Source organism: Somniosus microcephalus, chromosome 30 (assembly GCF_052327205.1).
Source record: "Somniosus microcephalus isolate GS21.2 chromosome 30, FLI_Smic_1.0, whole genome shotgun sequence".
NCBI lineage: Eukaryota > Metazoa > Chordata > Chondrichthyes > Squaliformes > Somniosidae > Somniosus > Somniosus microcephalus.
The window spans coordinates 36,616,249-36,632,568 of record NC_141016.1 but is presented as its reverse complement, the minus strand read 5'-3'; the positions used below and the strand labels follow the sequence as shown (position 1 = coordinate 36,632,568).

The 16,320-nt window shown below is 44.6% G+C and overlaps 1 protein-coding gene across 1 annotated transcript in view; it reads right to left on the bottom strand.

Annotated features, from left to right (window-relative positions):
* Nucleotides 1-16,320, bottom strand: part of LOC147098143 (scavenger receptor cysteine-rich domain-containing protein DMBT1-like) — a 94,131-nt gene that overhangs the window by 3,815 nt on the left and 73,996 nt on the right. The window contains exons 5-13 of the mRNA XM_085970832.1: nt 15,832-16,146; nt 14,021-14,335; nt 12,027-12,341; nt 6,656-6,973; nt 6,495-6,572; nt 6,089-6,406; nt 5,912-5,953; nt 5,602-5,718; nt 4,083-4,190 (exon numbers count right to left, since the gene is read on the bottom strand). Coding sequence (XP_085826958.1) covers nt 4,083-4,190; nt 5,602-5,718; nt 5,912-5,953; nt 6,089-6,406; nt 6,495-6,572; nt 6,656-6,973; nt 12,027-12,341; nt 14,021-14,335; nt 15,832-16,146 — 1,926 coding nt within the window. The remainder of the gene's footprint in view (nt 1-4,082; nt 4,191-5,601; nt 5,719-5,911; nt 5,954-6,088; nt 6,407-6,494; nt 6,573-6,655; nt 6,974-12,026; nt 12,342-14,020; nt 14,336-15,831; nt 16,147-16,320) is intronic.

The window sequence follows — 16,320 nt, the reverse complement described above, 5'->3', positions numbered from 1 at the left end:
CAATCTGTCAAGATTCTGTTTGACAGATCATGCTCATCCGCAGGAAATGGACATTCGCTGGCGCCGGGTTCGGTTATATGCCCAACTACTGCCCAGCGAATGCCCACACAACCCTTACACCTGGTACAAGCAGGAGTAATGCCTTCTTGTACCAGTGTAAGCATTTAAATACATAGAAAAATATATTTATTTAAATGATTTAAACATATAAACAGCTTTAAATTTAGTTTACGTTATTTTATGCGCCTTGAAAAAGTTTACATTTATTATTCAAAAATTAAATTTTCGTTTTAAATGTTTAATTCAATTTTATTTTAATGAATTTTGACCATATGATGATTTACTTTTATTGCAGTTTTGTTAAAATGTATTATTTAGGGGATTCCTATTATACTTATGTGGATTGCTTATGTAAATATTTATCCTCAATCAACATAACAAGGACAGATTTTTCGGTCATTATCACATTGCTGTTTGTGGGAGCTTGCTGTGCGCAACTTGGCTGCCGCATTTCTCACATTACAACAGTAACTGCACTCCAAAAGTACTTCATTCCGGTTGTCGTGAAAGGCGCTATATAAATGCAAGTCTTCACAGAAATCACAGAAACCCCACAGTGCAGATAGAGGCCATTTCGGCCCATCGAGCCTGCACTGACACATATCCCACCCGATCCCCGTAACCCCTACACCAACACATATCCCACCCTATCCCTGTAACCCCACGTATTTAATTCCCCTAACACTAAGGGTCAATTTATCATAGCCAATCAACCTAAGCTGCACATCTTTGGACTGTGGGAGGAAACTGGAGCGCCCGGAGAAAACCCACGCAAACACGGGGAGAATGTGCAAACTCCACACAGACAGTCGCCCGAGGCCGGATTCGAACCCGGGTCTCTGGCGCTTGAAGCAACAGTGCTAACCACTATGCCACCATGAGCATAATGAGAATCCCCGTTTGATTTGTTGGGTTGGCCCATGTGATCCCAGGGATGCTTGCGCACCGCATGTGCTCCTGAGATACGTGGGCCTTGACAAAGGCATATGCCTGGAGGCCCAGGAGCACAAGTGTCCGAAGGTCCAGAGGCACCAGGTAGGTGTGGAGTTTACTTGTGGTTCAGAGGCATTCGCCCGCGGGAAGCCTCCGACCGCAATTTCCGGCACAGTAGCTTCATCGTCCCTGTGACAATGTGCTGGAATTAGGTAAATGACACCATTGTTGGAGATTATTAACCACAAGGACTGCAGTGGTTTAGGAGGAGGGCCCATCACCACCTTATCAGGACAACTAAGGATGGATCATAAATGACGGCCTCCCAGCGGTCAGACACAATAATATACAGTACAGCCTATTAGTACAGGCAATATCTCGGATATCAGAGCAGAGAAAATACTGTATAGCATAGTTGTTTAGTACAGAGCGAGTGAGCGGTGTTTCCTGATCATGATCCCTCCAGCCTTCCACCGTCTCTTTCATTTTCAGAGACTCTAAAACCGCCGGCGGTGACGGCACAAACTGACCCCCCACCCCCGCCCCACACATGGGTCAGAAAATAGTGCAAGGAGGACAATATCCGATTCCTTCATCCATCTGTTTTTAAAGGAATGATTTATGTTAACGGTTAAATCCCTCCCTAAAAATAGCCCATACAAAGGTTTCATCGATTCGATAAGCGTTATTGCTATAATACCCTGAAGCACAATGTGTAAATTAATGTTAAATATCAGAATACAATCTATTAGAATAAGTCGGATAGAAACAATCAATCACAGGTTAGGATTTCCTGCGAGGAACGTGTTCCAGATACAGGAATCCAGTCACCGATAGAAATGGAATCTGGGACAATGCGACTGTCGACTCATAAAAGCAGCGAGTTTTTTATGGATTGTTTAAAGGGAATAAAATGAAATGTTCGTGACAGAGACTCCAAAAATAATTCTTGAAATACATTTTTTAGAGTGATGTATATATTTTAATTTATTTCAGGTAATGTTTTGCACCTTTAAAAATGTTTATATTTATTCTACAAGAAAAATTGTTTTAAATGTTTAATTAAATTGTGTTTTAACTAATTTGGAACCTGTGATTATTTATTTTTATTTAAGTGGTGTGAAACTGCGCTTTCAATTTGCGGTCGGGGGCTTCCCGCGGGTGAATGCCTCCGAACCGCAAGAATAGTGCGAACCGACCTGATGGTCTCGGAGGTTCGGGCACTTGCGGTCCTGGGCCTCTCCGCGCACACCCAGGGCGCACGTGGCTCACAAGCACCTCTCGGATCACGTGGGCCAGCCCAACCAATCATAAAGGGGAATCGCCACTATGCTAATGTGTTCACGGACTGAATCCCCATAATCATGAATAGGAATCCACTAAAAAAGACAATTGCACACCAGTTAAATAAAAACAAATCATTTCACATTCAAAATTAATTAAAATACCATGTAATTAAACATTTAAAGCCAAAGCTTAATTTTTTGAACTATAAGTGTAAACTTTTTAAGGGGCTAAAAATAACCAAAACTAATTTTAAAGTTTTATTATGTTTAAATAATTTTTAAAACTATTTTAATATTTATTTAATGTCTTACTCTTAAAAAGAAGTCCTTACCCCTGCTTTTACCAGGTGTAAGAGTTTCACGGGCATTCGCTGGGCAGTATTTGGTTAAATAGCCCAGCTCTCCGCCAGCTTTGTGTCCATTTCCCGGGATGCGGTGGATCTGTCGAGCTGAAACTTGAAAGATCGCAAGTTCCGAATTTTTGCGCATGGTGGAAACCCGGAAGTAGTGGGGCACGAATGGCTGCGTACACACCACGTACTCGGTCATCCGGCCCGGAAAATCTGGGCCCTTATGATTAAGGCGATTCTATACTTAAATGGAATCCCCATAAGCAAATTAGGAATCCCCCTTTGTGATTGGTTGGACTGGCCCGCTGCTTGTTAACCGGTTGCGCCCCTGGGATACGGGGCCTTTACCCAGGCGGACACCTACAGGCCCAGGAGTGGAACAGACCAAGGGTCTGGAGGCAGCAGGGAGCTGCGTCCTATTCTTGCGGTTCAGATGCGTTCGTCTACAGCAAGCATCCGACCGCAACGTCGAGGCCAATGGGCCATATTTAGCGATCGGAGGCTTCCCGCGTGCGGAGACCTTTGATCTGGAAAAAATCTATGCACTTACCTGAGGGCTCCTGAGGTGCGTATAATTCCGCTCCTGGGCGTTTCCAACTCCAAGTACACAGGGCCCAGGTATCCCAGAGACACAAGAGTCCCTGGGATCAAGTGGGCAATGGGGAGCCAATCAAAGAAGGGAATCTCCCTTCATGCACTTGACAGACGGACCTGTCAAATATATGAATGGAGATCACCCCAAAAACACTGTAAAACTTTAAATAAATTTTAAAAAACTTCACCTTTTTTAAATTAGTTCAAATTACAATAAATTAAATATTTTAAACAAAAATTTAATTTTTTGAAAAAATCATTAAAGCTTTTTGCGGAGCTTAAAATAAACTTACCTTTTTTAAACGAATTTTTAAATGATAAATGGGTGAAAATATTTTTTGTTACTTTTTTCAACTCTTATCCTGGTAAAAGCAGGCCTTACACAGCGCGTACACACAATTGGGATCGGAATATTCGGCCCAATATTTAAAGGGAAGACAATAAGTGAAGGAATGAAGATGGTTTCAATCGATCTGTGACTTCATGTCATGTTTGAGTGAATATAAAATAAAAGAATACAATCAACCGATGGGTTTATTATTCCTGGGCTCAGATATCTGAGGGAGTCCGTGTGGAGCCGGGTGGGAAATGGAAACAGCGTCTGTGCTCGCTATTTAGAAACAACCCAAAAACCCGTTCTTTGAACAATACCGACCAGTGGGAATCTTCCCCAAACCATTGCTGCTCTCACTATACACACGGACACAGAGACACTCTCACTGTGACAGGACTCCTTCACATGGGGACAGTGAGCGGACTGCTGATCGTGTCCAGTCAGTACATTGACCATTAAAAGGGGTATTTAAGGGGAGGCGATATTTGTCCAGTGAAGATTCGATATCAAACGGAAAATACAGACCTGAACCCTGGGTCTGAGCGGAATCCTCGCCGGGGGGAATATTCTCAATGTCTTCATAAATTGCTTGGTACAAACCAGCAGGTGACTCCCTGCCGCGAGTGACAGCACCTGTTGGAGGGAGGGCGGGGAGATTAACATGTTCATTCACTTCACGCGCGTTTCACAGGAATTCATCAGCGAATAAATCCAAATTACAGATATAGTGATAGTCAGTGGCCAGAATCAGTTAACATGGATGTGTAGGAGGTTAGTTGTGTGTGTGATTCCGTGTGTGTGTCTGTGTCTCTGTGCAGACACATGTTCACCTCCAGCAGATTGCGGCCAGTTGTATTGACCTCGGGAAGAGGGAATGAGGGGGTATCAGGAGAAATGAGCTCCAGTTGATCGCTCGCTTACGGGGCCACACGGGGAGTTCAGCTGAAGAGAAGCTGGGTGAAGTTGACTGATCTCTGCGGACAGCATCAGTTTGGAAGCGCGAGTGAGGAGCTGATGGTTCTTTGGCATGTCCCGTCAGTGTGAGAGGAGCCTTGCTGTGTACACGGAGCAGGAGTGTGTTGGGTGGGTGATATAAAAGTGGAATAGTTGTGTTGGGAGGTAGAATCATCAGCGGAGAATGCAGAAAGGCCTTTAAAACTGTCATCTCTCAAAATGGTGGGCAGAACGCGGTCAGAGAGTTCGAGATTGGGCAACCGGACCCAGAAACTGAAAGGGTGGAATGGATACCCAATGGATAAAGGAAGAATAACAGAAAATAAGTGAAAGCACAGCCCAAACAGTTCAATTAAACTTTCTGTTCCACTGTTGCAGCAAGTAACTTCTTCTGGAATCTCATGTACCGGCTGATGAACTGGGACAGTGAATGTGGACACTTTAAATAACTCTCCATTTTAAGTGTCCCATTTTACTAATTCGGGCAGCACATTGAATGGAACAATTCGCCAAAAGCGGATTCAGATTTATTTCTAACAAGATCACGTGACACTCAAAAACAACAACTACTTGTATTTATGAAGTGCCCTTAAGGTAGTAAAACGTTCCAAGGCGCTTCACATGAGTATTTTAAGACAACAAATTTGACACTGAGACACATAAAGGTAAATTTTAGGACAGGTGACCAAAAGCTTGGTCAAAGAGGTAGGTTTTAACAAACGTCTTAAAGGATGAAAGAGAGATGGAGAGGTTTAGGCTGGGATTTCCAGAGTTGAGGGCCTCGGCATCAGACTGCACGGCCAGCAATGGTTGAGCGATTGTAGTCAGGGGTTCTCAAAAGTGTAGAATTAGAGGAGTTCAGATATCTGGGTGGTGGGGGGGAGTTGTGGGGCAGGAGGAGATTACAGAGTCAGGGACCGGTGAGGCCATGGAGGGATTTGAAAACAAGGATAAGAATTTATAAATCCAGGAATCGTTTAACCGGGAGCCAATGTACGTCATATGGAAAAGTGCAATGAACTGCAGACTCGCCAGGATATGAAGCGATGTGAGATCAAGTGTTAGTTCAGCGGTAAGATTTGAGCCTCACCTCTTCGTGTTGACTTTCTCTGTATTACCGCCATCAGTGCGATCAACTCACAGATTAGAAGGACTCCGAGGGTTATGCAGATGGCAACAGGGATGGAGATGGTTTTACCTCCCTGTCCTTAATCACAAGATTACAGAAAGATGTAACACAGACACAGTCCGCCTTGTATTTTTTTAAAATGTTCCAGTCAATTTAAAACTGCTCACGTTAACTTCAGAAATTAACAAACCAAGAAAATGTCAATAACACCAATACCACTAATATGAACGCTAACAGTAATAAAAATAATAGTACTTATAATGATAAGTACCTGCAGGTGTGAACGGAGAAGCAGTAGGAGGCAAATCGAGTTCTGTGGAACATATTGCACAAACATTTCAGCAACTTCAAACATTAAGATTTTGCATTGTAAATATAAAGTTTGTTCTTATTTTCCTAAATCCATGAGTCATATTCACAGAACGAGGAAACCCCCTGCGACCCTTACCGGAACAAATCACACTGGCATCTTCCTTGTGATCACAGTCATGTTGACCTGGTGGTGAGGAACGACAGTCGGACAGAAAGGATTCACTTCCGGTGCACTTCACCTCATCCAGCCAGATAAGACCGGCACCCTGGGCAATTGCGGCCCCTCCTGCGGCCAATAGAGCGGGGCCGCAACACAGCTGTCTGCAGACAACATTGGCATCGGCCATATCCCAGGAGTCATCACACACCATGCCCCAGCTGTTATTGGACAATATCTCCACTCTCCCGGAGCAGTTGGTGTTGCCTCCAACCAGGCGCAACGGTTGTCCCGAGTCTATCAAAGGGAATCATTTATTGTTATTTATTTAGTACAAGCCTGGAATACAGGTCAGATAGTTGGTATAATGAAGAGGTTGAAGCACCTGGTGAATGTTCATGTTTAGACCCAGATTCTCGATCGCAGACCCTTGAACTGTGGGATCTCTCCTGCACTTTGGCTTCTGTTAAGAGGAGAAATATGCTGACTGTATTGGACATCAATGTTTGAAATAACACCCGCACATTGAGAGGTTCCTTGTGTTACCTGAACAAGCAACACCTGCATCCTCCCCGTGACGACAGTTGTGTTCACCCCACGGGTCTGTCTGACACTGCCAAAGGAAGGATTCGTCCGAATCACACTCCATCTCATCGAGCCAAATGGGTCCGGATCCCGCTCCGAATAACCGAGTGTGATACTCAATAGATATGAGGGGGCCGCACTGTAACTGTTTACAGATCACTTCTGCATCATGTCGATCCAGTTTCTCCGAGCACACTGTTCCCCAGGTCCCATTGTAGAACACTTCCACTCTTCCTTCACAGCGATGCTTTCCTTTCACCAGTCTCAGCTCCTTGTGCTCTGTCAATGAAGCAAGAAATATCCAGGTGGTTCAATTGATAACTTGCTGTGTGTTCATACTGCACAAAACATGTTGCACCGGGTGTGTTCACTAGTGTCGATAATTATTCAGAAATGTAATAGAAATACAGCTGGAAATCGAACATTAAACAAACAATAAAAATAGAACATGCTGGAAATACTCAGCAGGTCAGGCCGCATCTGTTGCGATAGAAACAGACTTAACGATTCAAGACGGTGACCCTTCATCAGAACTGGAAAAAGTTGGAGATGGAAAAGGTTTTTAAGGAAGTACAGGAGGGGGAAATTGGGGATGGCAGGAACAAAAGGGAAGGCTTGTGATAGGATGGAAGGCAGGACAGATTAAGAGACAAAATGGATGATAGTGCAAGGCAAAAGGAGATGGTAATGGGACAAAAGAAACAAAATATTTGCCTGGAGCAGGTGTTAATGGGAATAGCAGCATCATCAGCAATAGCTACTGCACGAAAGCATTTGGGCAGAGGTTATGATCTGATATTGTTGAACACAATGTTGAGTCCAGAAGGCTGTAAAGTTCCTTATTGAAAGATGAGGTGCTTTTCTTCGAGCTTACGTTGAGCTTCATTGACCAGTGTAGGAGTTTGAGGACAGAGAGGTCAGAGTGGGATTGGGGCATAGAATAAATATCACAGGTAAGTGGAAGCTTGGTGTCAGCTTGCAGACTGAACGGAGGGGTTCCACAAAGCGGTCACCAATCTGCGTTTGACCTCCCCTATGTGAGGAGACTGCATCTTGAGCAGCGAATACAGTGTACTAAATTGAAAGAAGTACAAGTAAATTACTGTTTCACCTGGAAGGTGTATTTGGAGCCCTGGACGGTGGGAAGGGAGGAGTGAAAAGGGCAGCTGTTGCTTCTCCTGCACTTCGATGTGAAGGAGTTGTGGGAAGGGGAGGGGGTGTTGGGGTGATTGAGGATTGGACCAGAGTGTCATGGAATGAACGGTCCATTCAGAATGCTGAAAGGGGAGGGGAAGATGTGTTTGTTGGTGGAATCATGCTGGAAATGACCGAAATTGTGGAGGTTGCTCTGTGAATGTGGAGGCTGGTGGGTTCGAAGGTAAAGGCAAGGGGAAGCTATCGTGGTTCTGCAAGGGTGGAATGGGATGAGCGCAGAGATACGGGCAATGGAAAGGACACTTTGAGGGCACTTTCAACCATGGTGGAGGGGAGTCCTCGGTTGAGGAAAAATGAAGACATTTCAGAAACACTAGGATGGAAGGTGGCATCAGCAGAACAGATGTGACAGAGATGGTGAAGCTGGGAGAATGGAATAGAATACTTACAGGAAGCAGCCTGGGAGGAAGTGAAGTTAAGTTAGCTGTGGGAGTTAGTGGGCTTATAGTGGATATTGGTCAATAGCTTTTCCCCAGAAATAGAGAGAGAGTTCTTGAGGAAGGGAAGGGAAGAGTCGCAGATGGACCATGTGAAGGCCCGGGAAGGATAGAAATTGTAAGTAAAGTTGATGAAATTTTCCAGTTCAGCACCAAAGGGGGAAATGGCATCAATACAGTCATCAATGTACCGGAAACAGACGTGAGGGAGAAGGCCTGAGTAGGAAAGAAACAAAGAATGTTTCACATATCCCACGAAAAATCAAGTACAGCTAGGACACATATGGCTTCCCACAGCAGAATCGTCTATTTGGAGCAAGTGAGTGGAGTCAAACGAGTTATTTTTCAATGTGAGAACAATTTCAGTCAGGCAGGGGAGAATGGTGGAGGATGAGGATTGGTTGACCCACTATTCAGGAAAGAAGTGGAGAATCTTCAGGCCGGCCTGGTGGGGGATGGGGTGTAGAGGGATTGGACGTCCATGGTGAAAAGGAGATGGTTAGTGCCAGGAAACTGGAAACGGTTCAAGTAATGGAGGGCGTCAGAAGATTCATGGATACAGGTGTGAAGAGCCTGGATTAGTTGAGAAAAAAGCGTCGAGATAGGAAGGAATCATTTCCGTGGGGCAAGAACAAGCTGAAACGTTGGGTGTACCAGAGCAGTCCTGTTGGTGGATCTTGAGATGGAGGTAGAATCGGGCTGTGTGAGGTTGGGGGATTATGACGTTGGAGACCATTGAGGGAAGAGGAGGCCATTGACCATCTTGAAAATGATGGGCTGATGTTCGGTGGTGGGGTCATGTTGCAGTGGGAGGTAGGAGGTGGTTTCAGAGAGTTAGCGTTCAGCCTCTGCAAGTTAGGGGTCAGTTCACCAATCAACAACAGCGCCACTCTTGTCAGCAGGTTTAATGACAATATTAGGAATTGATCCGAGAAAACGGATCGCCGCAAATTCAGTGGGAGGTAGATTAGAGTGAGTGAGTGGAGTAGAGAAATTGAAATGGCTGATGTCACGCCGGCAATTCCCAATGAAAATATCTAGAGCGTGTAAGAGTCTAGATGGAGGGATCCAGGTGGAACGAGAGTACTGAAGATGGAAGAAAGGATACTCTACGTGGGGGAAGATTCTGGCCAGAGAAGTGCGTATGGAGGTGAAGGTGATGGAAAAAGAGCTCAGCATTGTGCCGAGCTCGAAGTTCATTGAGATGGGGCGTAAGTGGATGCTGATCATACGGGGTCAGTGATGGATAGGTCAGACGGTATAGTGAAAACACAGCAAGGGATGAGATTGGAAGTTCAACGTTACCTCGAGGAACAGCTCCGCGTCTATCGATTAGACACTTTTCAGCCTTCCGGACTCAATACTGATTTGAAAAATTTCAGATAATAAATATACCTGAATATTATCAGACAGCGGCCATTGCTGATGATTCTGCTATTCCAATTTACACCTTCTCTAGACCCATCTTTAGTTTCTTTATTGTCCCAATATCGTGTCCTTTTGCCTTGCACCATCATCCCTTTTGTCATTTAATTTTTCTTGACTTCCCGTTTGTTCTTTCCTCCCCTCCCCGCTTTCCTGACTCTGTAATTGCTTAAAAAACTGTTACATATTTTTCCAGTTCTGACGAAAGGTCATCGACATGAAACGTTTGAATTTGCACAGATGCTGCCTGACCTGCATAATATTTCCACGTTAATTGGTTTTTATTGCAGATTTCCTACATCCACAGTATTTTGCTTTTGTATACAATAAAGAATAGTCAGCACATAGAAATTTTAGAAAATAGGAGCAAGAGTAGGCCTTTCGGCCCCTCGAGCCTGCTCTGCTATTCAATGAGATCATGGCTGATCATTCAAACTCAGTATCCTGTCCCTGCCTTCTCCCCATATCCCTTGATCCCTTTAACCTTAAGAAATATATCTATCTCCTTCTCGTATATATTTAATGAATTGGCCTCAACTGCCTTCTTTGGTAGAGAATTCTATAGGTTCACCACTCTCAGGGTGATGAAATTCCTCCTCATCTCTGTCCTAAATGGCTTTTCCCTTATCTTTAGATTGTGACCACTGGTTCTGGACCCTCCCGCCATCCGGAACATCCTTCCTGCATCTAGTCTGTCTAGTCCTGTTAGAATTTTATAAGTTTCAATGAGATCCCCTCTCATTCTGCTAAACACCAGCGAGTATAAGCTCAATCGACGCAATCTCTCCTCATACGTCATTCCTGCCATCCCAGGTATCAGTCTGGTGAATTTTCGCTGCACTCCCTCCATGGCAAGAACATCCTTCCTCAGATAAGGCGACCAAAACTGCACACAATATTCAAGGTGGGGTCTCACCATGTCCCTGTACAACTACAGCAAGACATCATTGCTCCTGTACTCAAGCTCTCTCGCTACGAAGGCCAACATACCATTTGCCTCCTTAACCACCTGCTGCACCTGCATGCTTACCTTCAGCGACCGGTGCACAAGGACACCCAGGCCTCGTTGCACTTCTCCTTCTCCCAATCGATTGCCCGTCAGATAATAATCTGCCTTCCTGTTTTTGCCACCAAAGTGGATAACCTCGCATTTATCCACATTATACGGCATCTGCCCAATCACCCAACCTGTCCAAATCATAATGGAGTTTCTCGGCATCCTCCTCACAGCACACACGCCCAGCTAGCTGTGTGTCGTCTGCAAACTTGATTTCAAAGAGAAGTTCATGCTTTACCAAACTACTTGAATTATTTGAAGAAGTTGCAGAAAATGTACACAAGGTTAATGTGGTAGATGTAATATACATGGATTTTAAAATAGCCTTCCATAAATTAACACTTCTTAGAATCATGACTGACGTCAGACGATGTGGAGTCAGAGGACAAGTAGCAGAATAGATAGCCAGCTGGCTACAAAGCAGAAAATAAAGAGTTGCGGTTAAAGGTAGTTATTCAGACTGGTGGAAGCTCAGAATTGGTGTTCCACAGGGATCGGTGCAGGGTCTGCTGCTGTTCATCATTTACATAAACGATTTGAACTTGGGATTTGGAAGTACAATTTAAAAATTTATGGAGGTCACCAAGTTGGGGCTGTAGTTAATTCCGTTCAACATATTACAAAAAGGATATACACGCACGGGAGAAAGTGCAAAAAATGATTTACAAGAATAAAGCCAGAACTCAGAGGTTAGAATTATCAAATAAGGCTGAACAGGTTGTGGCTCTTTTCTCTAGAAAAGAGAAGGCTGAAGGCTGTCTCGATAGAGATCTTTAAAATTATGAAGGGGATAGATAGGGTAGACATAGATAATATGTTTCCAATTGTGGGGAGTCCAAAACTAGGTGCAATAAATGTAAAATAGTCACTAATAAATCCAACAGGGAATTCAGGAGAAAGCTCATTACCCAGAGTGTTGTTAGAATGTGGAACTTGCTACCACATAGAGTAGTTGAGGCGAATAGCGTAGATGCCTTTAGGTGAAGCTAGATAATTACACGTGGGAGAAATGAACAGAAGGATGTGCAGATAGAGTTAGATGAAGTACGGAGTGACGAGGCACGTGCGGAGCATAAACATCACACACACCAGTTGGGTCCAATGGCCGGTTTCTGTGCTGTAGATTCTATGTAAACACTCCCGAGTAAAGCCTCGCATATAACCCTGCAGAAAGTGAGCAGATAGAAAGCGCCCTTACCTGAACACACCACCCTCACATCTTCTTTATGAGCACAGTCGTGGTTTCCCCACGGTGCTGAGGGACATTCCCAGAGAAACGATTCGTTACCCGAACAGCGCAGTTCATCCAACCAAACCGGGCCTGAGCCTGGTCCACAAGCAGCAGGAAGTTCCATGTCCACCGCATTTCCGCAATCCAGCTGTTTGCAAACCACATCAGCGTCGGCCAGGTCCCAGGAATCGTCACAAACTAAGCCCCAGGTCCCACTGTAATAAATCTCCACTCGCCCAGCACATGGACTTCCACCGTCGGAGAACCTTAACTGCACGTGTCCTGTTAGAGAACAATGCAGGAGGATTATACTTCCAATATACATTTATCTAATCACTCAATCCAAACATTGCTGCTTCTGCAGTTTAATAAAAAAGTGCTTTTTATGTGTCTGTGACAGGTACATGATTTTATATCCCGGAACATCTCTCTGCACTTACATCTTACGTAGAATTATATAGAATGTACAGCACAGAGTCAGGCCATTCGGCCCAAATATCCAACCCGGCATTATGGTCCACACGTGCCTCCTCCCTCCCCACTTCCTCTAATCCTTTCAGCATAACATTCTATTCATTTCTCCATCGTTAGATTTATTTCCTCCAGTTCTCCCGTTTGGTTTCGAATGTTGTGCACATTGTTGTACAGCCAATTTAACTTGTTTTTATTAGTTGTTCCACTCACTTTATTTTTAACAATCAGTTTATATTTCTGCTCTATAAGTGTATCTGTTCCCTAACCGTTAATGTATCCAGTTTTCATTACCTTGGTCTGACATTTACTCACATCTCCTATTTATTTTATCTTCAGGCCTATGTTAATTTCACCTGATTCCTCCCCCCCACCCGTCTTACTAGCTTACATTCTTATCCAGAGCTTTATTTATCATTTCCGCTGCTCATTGCATACGGCAGAATGCAACGTACGGAAGTACAAGCCCACAAAATCTGTCTACACGTAAATACAACATGTTGGAACTGACATCAGTCCGATACCAAAATATATGTCCAAATTTACACACTGCATTATGCAACTTACACAAGTACATCTGAAGAACATCTGTCCACACTTATACACAGCATAATGAAACTTACACCAGTGAATCTCCAGCACATCTGTCTACACTTATATGCTGCACAAAGGAACTGATTTGCAAACTCAGCGCGCATTTGACAGCCGAGCTGAACTTCCTATCCCACGTGCTCTCCGTCACAAAGACCGCCAACTTCCACCTCTGTATCATCGCTCACCTCCGTCCCTGCCTCAGCCCATGTGCTGCTGAAACGCCGTCCTCCCATCCTGCGCCCTCCATAACCTTCAGCTCAACCGAAAACTCCTGATATCCTGACCCGCACCAAGTCACACTCACCAGCTTCCCTCTGCTCACTGCTCTCCATTGGTTTCCTGTCCGCCAAAACCTGTAGTTTTAAATTACCATCCTCAGGTTCAAATATCTTCATTGACTCGACCCCCCCCCCCTATCACTGTAACCGCCTCCATCCCTAATCATTTAGGGAACTCTACTGTTCTCCAAATGTGGCCTCTTGTGCATCACCGACTTCCTTCGCGCACAATTGGCGGCCGTGGATTTCGCCGTCTCGGTCCCAAGATCAGGAATTCCTTCCCTAAACCTGCCGCCTCTCCTGGTTTAATACCAGCTCTTGAAACCTACCCAAATGGCCAGGCTTTTAGTCGCCTGTCCTATAACCTTGGGCTTTCACTCTATGTCAGTTTTCTCCTTGTGAATCATCTTACGACGTTTATCTTTCGTTAAAGGCGCCATATAAATGCAAGTTCTTGTTATTTTTCAGTTCTGCCGGTGTGCTCTAGCTTTGCTGTCACTCCCTGAGTTAAATAAGTGGTTGGAGAGACAAAGAGGAATATGTGACCTGTATTAAAACAGTTCTCAGCAGATTAGATATTCCCCTTTATGGTTCTGTAAAATAGAACCATTTGTTCACCTGAACACAGGACCCCTACGCCGATGCTGTCATTGAGAGATGGATTCAATGTGAATGAGCTGCAGTTCCGGAGCTGAGACTCGTTTCCTTCACACTGGACATCATTCACCCACACGGGCCCTTCACTCTCTCCGTACTTTGAAGAGTTATAAGCGGCTATTGCAGAGCCGCAGCCCAGCTGTCTGCAGACCACGTTGGCATCATTTAGGCCCCAGAGGTTGTCCCGCACTCTCCCCCAGCTGCCATTGTAGTAAACCTCCACTCGCCCGTCACAGCGGCTTCCCCCGTTAGTCAGTCTCGGCGGCCAACCTTCATCTACAAAAAGAAACACATTGAGAGCAACGGTTAAACTGAGCCAAAATATCCCATAATATTATTAATTTTAATGATTACATTTCTGTAATAATTACCCACAAGGCTTGTAGGCAGATCCTCTCCGCCATTACCTTTTCTCGGTGAATTGATTTTAGAGAGATGTCGAGCTGCTTCTGGAGGCTAATCTGGGGAAAGCGGCTAAAAACAAATTGGGGGCGGGCGGCCCAGGCCGGCTATTGATATGAGCTGTGATCAAAGGCAGGAGCACGGGTTTGAAATGGGTTCTAGCTGCTCAAAGTTTATCTTATTCAATACGGAATGAAACAGACAGAAATTTAAATTGGTAAAGCCTTTCAAAACTGCAGGACGTCCCAAACCGCTTCGCAGCCAGTGAAGTAGTTCTGCTTTATAGGCACTGGGGGACCGGCCGAAGGGTTGATGGGCCTCCACCTGTCTCCAGTGTTCCCATGTGCCAATGTGTGAAACGCCGAAGCGAATTTGCCCTGAAAACAGCACTGACATAACGGACCAGATGGCGGCGCTGGTGAGCGATCAGTGTGACCCAGGACACCGGGAGAACTGTGAGGTCCCGGGAAATAATCAGAGGTCCAGCACACTGATATATAACCTGAGGTATTTCAATCACTAGTAATTATATTGCACTCAGTGTATTGAATATTAAAATCACCTCATACTATTTATCGAGCAATATATTAACACTTGGAGTTTTCAATGACAATACAACTGATCTCTACGGGGAATCGCATATCGATTAATATTTTAAACTGGTAGCATTTAGAATGGTTTCAAGTATTATAATTTATTTACAGCACAGGAACAGCCCATTCGGCCCAACAGGTCTCTGCCGGTGTTTATGCTCCATAGGAATACCCCCTCCTTACTTGATCTAACCCCATTAGCAAATCCATCCATTCCTTTGTCTCTCCTGCACTTATCTAGCTTCCTCTTAAATGCATCTATGCTGCTCCCCTCAACTATTCATTCTGGTAGCTAGTTCCACGTTCACACCACTCTCTAAATAAAGAGTTTTCTCCTGAATTACTTACTGACTTCATTAGTGACAAACTTACATTGATGTCCCCTAATTTTGGTCATCCAAACTAGTGGAAACATCTTATCTACATCTATCGTATGGAACACCCTCATCATTTTATAATGTTGATTCATATTTTAACTGGTATCACTTATTGTGGTTTCAATACAAATGCAGTTTGACCATTCTATAGCAGTGTCGCCACTGTCGTTGTTTGAACGTTTTAGCCAATTCTGCTGAATTCTGGGTAATGCTCTGGAATCACCCGGACAGAGATAAACACCGGAAGACGAGGCAGTCATTGATTACACTTGTGCTGCATTGAAGCCCTTTGGTTCATTACTAACTCACTTGCGAGAAATCGATCGACAAACACTCGCTCAGTGGCAATGGAAACATCTACAGTTGGTGTATTTCAGTTCAATACACTGAGTGGACTCACCCGAGCAGATGACACTGGTGTCATTTCCATGTGAGCAGCGAAACTGATCCCAGGATGAAACCGGACAATCCCACAATCGGGACTCGTTCCCCTGGCAACTGTAGTTCTCCTTCCACACTAGGCCGGTTCCCTCCCCAAAGTGAGCTGCTCCCGGGGTTGCGGTGACTGCCCCGCACTGAAGGTGCTCACAGACCACGCTGGCGTCTTCTAAACCAAAGTAAACATCACACAGCGTCCCCCACTGGTCTCCGTGTAGCACTTCCACCCGGCCGGAGCACCCGGTGTCCCCGGATACCAGTCTGAGATCTCTGTGACCTAAATGTTAATTATAACAATACCAAGTAATATTATTATATTATTAAAAACGAATAACGTGTTAATTATCAGAGTCACAATGGAAAACACTTTAAGGTGGATTCACATCGCATCTGGTTCCAGCTCAACAACAATAACCATTACTACTCCCACCATTACTACTCCCACCATTAC